We start from the raw sequence: 7,157 nt of genomic DNA on the forward strand, positions 1-7,157 counted from the left end.
CGAACAAACACACGATTAGTCAACCGTGTTTGGAGAGAAAAAAAATTATACTGATGAATGGTGCCATCTCCGTATGAAATTCATTTAGTCTTATTGTCAATATTTACTTATTTAATTTATTATTAATTCTCTTTAACCTTATAAAATAACAGCAGAAAGTTTTGTTTTTGTTCTGTAGGTGAGAACCCCAATTCTAGTTAAACGTGAATAAAGTTACCAGTTATTGTTACGTAAAACATGTTAATATTTTAATATACGAAGTATTTAGTAAATTTATATGTAAAAAAATAACTTATATAACAAATTTTAAGTGTTATTAAATAGGCAACAGTATCAAAACAATAACATTTCTACATAAAAGGTAAAAATTGTCAAAGAATCTTCTGTAATTAAACTCTATAATACTAATATTAAAACAGTAAAATTGTCACATATTAGTAACCTTTTAACTTAAGATTAAAGATAAATAAATAATATTTGTATCACACTTTTATCTCTACTGATTATCTGTTCCTAGAATTAATAGATAAAACATATTTTACCTGGCAATATTTAATCATTGCACATTGCAGCATTAAGATTGCTTATATTTTTCGTTTTTAGAGTTTTTGAAAAAAGTTCGTGTCAAACCGACGAGATAACAGTAATTATTTTGAGACTCCAATATTATATTTGGTAGTTTTCTAAAATGACACCAAAGTGCAAATTTTGGTTTAGTGGGATGCGGCAATATGGGCGATCTGCCAAGAGGAGAGGCATCCCTGGAGGATGTGGTTTCTATTTGGGCTAAACGAGTGAAAAAAACCCGAAAAACTCAGCCTCGTGATCAGCCTCGCTGGTGAGGCTCGAACCCACGACCAACTACTAGGGTTCAGTAGTTTTATCCACTTGGCAACCGGTGGGTCGGGAGTGCAAAGTCATTCCTTTTCAATCGTGAATGTCAACTCTATTGTGAAAACTTCCAAAATTGCATGTGTCATTACAAAAGAACTCTTTTTGTTTGAATCTTGAATTTTCTTCGAGCGAACAAGTAGTTTACGCACTAGAATTTATATTCAGCGTTATTTATTAAAGAAATGAGACATTACAGAAGTATTCTTACAGATATAGTAGAGAGGTTGCAGTCGACGTTTACAACGCGAAAACGTGAACGTCGGACGTTCAGCGCCGCCTTCCTGTAAGCTTACAAGTTTGACAGTGGCGTTTGGAACGTCGAGCACGATTCCGCTGACGTTCCAAACGCCATTGTCAAACTTCTAGACTCACAGGAAGGCGGCGTTGAACGTCCGACGTACACGTTTTCGCGTTGAAAACGTTGGCCGCAACTTCTCTAATATTTTAATAATTAAAATAAATAAAATCTACTTACCAATTATCTTTAGTTTTTGTTCTGCTTTTTTTTATTTAGTATTTTCCTTATTCTATCCGGTATGATTTTCATTCCAAATTTTTACCTAAATGCCAAGAGAAATAAATTTTGTATAGAATAGATCCTTACCACAAACTGAGATCAATAATATATCACTCGATCCTCTATGTCCAAGGTGTACAATATTCACGTGATCTGATATTTTAAATGTTTAAATAATATAATATTTTTATTTATTATAAAAGTAAAAAATTAAAATACGATTAAAAATTAGGACATTGTGACGATGTCACAATAATTTATCTTATCTTAATAAGTATTTTCTACGAAAACGGAACTCAGCTCCACGAAGTATAAAACTAAAAATTGTACGAAAAAAACCTATAAAACTGATCTAAATCTAAAATAAAACAATGTCATAGAGATTAATGTAAATCGACAGCAATCGGAAATTCATAAAAATATCATTTCAGCTAATTAGTAAAATATTTCAATGAATTGCAGTTATATATATATATATATATTACAACTAATATATATATAAAATATAAAATTGCAAGTTTATTTAAAGTAACTTATCTGTAAAGGGTTTATTGGCATAATGTGAACCTGCTACAAAATAAAACAAATAGAGCAATTGAATAACTTTTTTGATGAGAATGAAAACGAGTTAGGAATGATTTAATTTGTAAAAATACGAATATTTAGTTTCTTGATTAAGGCTTAGTACAGGACTAGATTATACATAAGTTAAACCAACAACTTGACACCTAAATGAGAATTCCAGCATATAATGAACAAATAAAATTTAATGTTCAAACGTTTTTGGCTGTCTTTCAGAGACCCTCATCAGGAATGAATGCACGAAACACAAAAAACAGTTGTATCATTTGAAAATTTCTAATTTTCGAACAGCTGTGTTCCAATTTTCTTTTCGTGTTTTGTGCATTCATTCCTGATGAGGGCCTCTGAAAGACAGCCAAAAACGTTTGAACATTAAATTTTATTTGTTCATTATATGCTGGAATTTGCATTTAGGTGTCAAGTTGTTGGTTTAGTATATAGTTCCAGTTTAAGTGTGCTAGTTTTTTATACATAAACTAATCAATCATAGTGTTTTGCTCTCAAGACTAAAAGTTAAAGACTTTGTTTTAAATTTATTATTATTTAGGGGATTGGTGCCTTATATGTTGTAACTTGTGTAAATTTGCCCTATTTTGATACTGAATAAATGGAAAATAAAATATGCATTTTCATACGGATCCGTTTTTGAATTTAATTAGGAGATTGAGACAAATTTTAAGTGCTGCATAAAATAAATTATATTTGTCTAACAAGGGGACCTTACGGTCTCAGAACTTCAGTTCAGGATGAGACTTTGCAGGTTAGTAGTATACCTCAAGGGTGTCCACCCAGAAGAATTGTAAGGCGCACTAGCCAGAAGATTCCAAGAAAAAAGGCTCTAAAGTTTTAAGTGCAGCTCATATACTGGTTGATTTTACACTATGGCAGCACAGTGAAATGGCTGAGTCTGTAGCGAACTCGCCACATGGGCGATCAGATTCGATCCTACCTTAGCTAACTTTTTTTTAANATACTGTATTAATTTAAAATTTAAAATTCTGTTTTTTTTTTTTAAGCTAATACATAAAGTACAAATCAGAATTCTAAATATAAGAATCAGTTTTGATGCAGTTACTATAGTGATACATTGTACTGTACATTCATATAAATTATATTACAGGTTACCATATGGGAAGTTCTACGAGCACAGCGACCATCAAATACCATACAGTCGGATGAAGACCAAGCTCTTCAGAGGTAAGTGAGCCAAGAACGAACGACTAATGAAGACTAATCATATGAGGCTTGATCATTAACAAAAATATAACAAACAATTATTAGTTAAGTAGCCAAATCATCTCAGTGATCCATCCTAATGCTGTTTATATATAACTGCTATTTTTGTGCTAATCAAATAACTATGCATATTTGTGAACTATTGTGGCCTTAAAGTAATTTTATGTAGTTATTCAAGATATACTGAATTAGCCTATCATTTTTATTTTTATGCAAATTTGATACAATATGAAATTTCTATCCATGCAAAATATGTTTCTTTGTTTATACATCTGATTTTTGTCAACGACAATCATTTATTGTGTCAATTATATCAAAGACTGTGAGTCGACTATGCTGCCTTAGGATAAAATATACAAAATAACTATTTTGGTGTCCTATTGCACCGACAATGTAGTTTATAGAACAATCTGTGATAGTAATTCATTTATATACTAGCGATTTTTAATTAGATTTTGCAAAGAGAGTTTAACTATTGTATTTTGAAAATGTTTAATATTATTGTAAAGTGTTTATAATTATTAGTAAGTAATAAATTGACTTGACTTACCATTGACAAGTTCTCTTTCCTTTTCTTTTTCAATACATATTCGTTTTTACTAATAATTCTTATCACACAAATTTCATTTTGAATTGTTTATAAAGTGTTTTGAAATAGCTTATTAAAAAAATATCCACAAAAAATTTTCTCCCATTTTATTCTGAATGATGTAAAAAATGTCCTAAGACATTGTCATTATTCTCAATGGAATCTGGATATTTATATTTCCCTCACTTTTTCATGGATTTTGAGAATTTCATAGCATATAAGTACATGTACTTTCATTGAAATGCTTAGTGCTGTTCTTATAATTCATATTGGTTGCATGTTATGTAATATATATATTAATTGTTTTTCTTTTTCTAATGTTCCTTCTTAACATCAGATGACTTGGACTTCAATATTAAATTCTGTAAGTGTTACCTATTTGAATTCATTGTTGTTTTCCTGTAAAATAAGCACTTCATTTATAAAAGTAATTTTTGACTGGCATAAAAATTATAGAATTTAAATGTTATTTTTAATAAAAAAAAAAACATTTAAATTTCTGTCATGAAATCTCATGACTTTTAACAAATGAAATTTGCTAAAAGTTGAAATAGTTTGAAAGTTAAGAAATTTTAAGTATATAAACTTTAACATATTGGCGACCAGAATATTCTTAAATCTCTTCTACAAAACCAATGACAATGTAAACTTCTATATCTTCAGGTTATGCTCACTTTAAATCTATCAAATGAATTTTGATGTTTCAATAAAAATTACTAAGGGGACACAGTACTGAATTTAAAAACATTTCATAAAGAACTGCATGCATTGTTAATGATAAAATAGCGAGGTTGAAGCCAAAGTTTTAAACGCGAAAACGTGTACATCGGACATTCAGTACCACTTTCCTGTAAGCCTAGAAGTTTGACAATGGTGTTTGGAATGCCGAGCATGATTCCACTGACTATCCAAACACCATTGTCGAACTTCTAGGCTTACAGGAAAGTGGTACTGAACATCCGACATACACATTTTCGCATTTAAAACTTTGGCCTCAACCTCGCTAATAATCTTATTGTTTAACTTAAAAAAACTAATTAGTTAAATAATTCTAGTTTGTTTTTGCTTTGTTGTGCATGTAATATATTAAATAGAAAAGATAGACAGAAATAAAGACATAAATGTAATGGATGTAATGTGATATTAAATGAAATGTACATACTTTAATAAAAATTGAATATTCAGGTAGTCCCCAACTTAACAGTTCTATTTCAGGACTCTCATCATAAGTTAAACATAAAAAAAGTAATAATAATAATAGGATACATATGCATAATGTAATTATTTACTACCATAGTAAAATACAGTGACACAGCAAAACCAATGTTTAATGTTATAATTAATTAAGATATTTTATTAACATAGAAATTTATGGACATACAATCATGTCTTGTCACCAAAAATCAAACTGAGGGAGTATTGCAATCTTTGTATGAAATTTTATTTTCATTATTAATTTTTATTTTTTGAATTTATTACAGTAGACTCTCAATAAGTCAAACTTTTTTACTTGAATTTTATTTTTGTTTTGACTTAATACATTGGTTCCATAGGAGGATGTTGTGTTTCTATAAGTTGAAGTAGTTTTGAGATCACATTTCACTAACTCAGAATTTAAGATCTGGAAACTTTATTTGAAATATTAATAAAAATCAAAAACAATTTTTGCTGTTTTGGTATCTACGTAATAGATCATTTTCAGGATATTTTGGTATTAGATTTTATTTCATATATAATTTTGTATACTTTCTTTTGCATCTTCAAGGGAATAGACTATATTCTCACAAAGTTGAAGATTGGTATTGTGTAGAATTATATCTTTGATTGCACAGTCAGAATTCTGAAATTCTGGAAAGTTTGAGAAATCAAGCATTTCCACAAAATACAAAGGCAAGTCAAAAAAGAGTAAGAATGGATTTATTACTCACAAAATATATTAGGCAGGATCCAGGTTGATACAGCCTTTTTTGTACTAGTCTCCATTGAGTTGTATGAATTTGGTCCAATGTGTCTGCCAGTCTTGGAAGACATTCTGGTAACTGTGTTTTGACATCCTCTTCAGAACCTTCTTAGAACAGCCACTAGTGAACTAAAACACTGACTCTGCAGTTCCAATTTCAGATGGAACAAATAGAAAGTCACATAGAACAAGGTTCAGGCTGTATATTGTTTGGTCTGTGGGAAAGATAATGGTGATGGAATTGTTTACTTTTTACTAACATGGAATTGTTTACCAATGTGAAGTACCATGCATACAATCACATGACAGTTTTGAAGACCTTGGCTAAAAACATCTTCAAAATTTCTGATGAAAAAGCCCTGAGTTTTTTCATCAGAAATTTTTGTCCCTTCTGTTTCAAATTATTGAGTGTCTACTTTATTAATTCACTTTAAGCTTATTATGAAGTTGAAATTAGAATGATAATTCTAGATAAGCAGCTCTTCAGAAAGTTACTTTCATTTCCACTTTGGCTACTAGTGATATACAGGTTTCTTTCACTATCCAAAAGTAGATCATTCCTGTGGAACCTTCATAAGTCAAAATGGCATAGTGAAAAACAGTTATCATTAACTCATATGGAAAACAGACATTGGATATGCGCAAAAACACCTTTCTTACCTACTCTAGCAACTTTAATTCTGAATTATTCTGAAATATAATGTGGCTGAAAATATTTTTAATTCAGAATAAAACTTACTGGAGTAAGTAAGAGAAGTGTTTTTTGTACATGTTACTGTCTATTAAAAAGTTCCAGTATATTAATTAACTACATATGAGAAATATTTTTCAGTGTTCCTAGACTCAAAATTAACCTACTAAATCCTACCAAATAACATACACAACCTAAAATAATACTCTCTCCAGTAAGTAACCTTTAAGCTAAGAAACAGTCCTCATCTCAAAAACCAATCAAACCATCCATGACTTTTTTAAATTTCATTATTACAATACTTTAATCACTATATTCATTCTTTGTATTTCAGCTTATTGAAAAGATTGGCTGATTTCTTCTTTAGTAAAAATAACTTAAAGGAATGCCATATATTGTGCATCCATCAATCCAGTTGTAAAGTACTATTTTATTTTTCCGACTTTCCAACGATTATCGACACTACTGTGTGCCGGAAATAGCCGTTCCCTAACGGGTACTTTATGCGGATTCGCGTTAGTGTGCCAGGCCTGGACTTTAAGCGTGCACCGAATTAAATAATGACAAAGTTTGTCAATAACAAAATCAAATATTTAATTAAACTTCTAGTAATAAACTATATACAGTATTTAGTAAAAATCAAACAATAATTTATTCAATGAAATTCAACAAGAATCAATCCGACAAA

General features: G+C 29.8%; 1 protein-coding gene across 1 annotated transcript in view; it reads left to right on the top strand.

Moving 5' to 3' along the window:
• LOC111638906 (ankyrin repeat domain-containing protein 13D-like) overlaps window positions 1–7,157 on the top strand; it is a 72,713-nt gene that overhangs the window by 56,504 nt on the left and 9,052 nt on the right. The window contains exon 8 of the mRNA XM_023384676.1: window positions 3,114–3,190. Coding sequence (XP_023240444.1) covers window positions 3,114–3,190 — 77 coding nt within the window. The remainder of the gene's footprint in view (window positions 1–3,113; window positions 3,191–7,157) is intronic.

The sequence above is a fragment of the Centruroides sculpturatus genome, unplaced genomic scaffold, assembly GCF_000671375.1.
Source record: "Centruroides sculpturatus isolate CEXI.00-Female unplaced genomic scaffold, Cexi_2.0 scaffold1277, whole genome shotgun sequence".
NCBI classification, from domain to species: Eukaryota; Metazoa; Arthropoda; class Arachnida; order Scorpiones; family Buthidae; genus Centruroides; species Centruroides sculpturatus.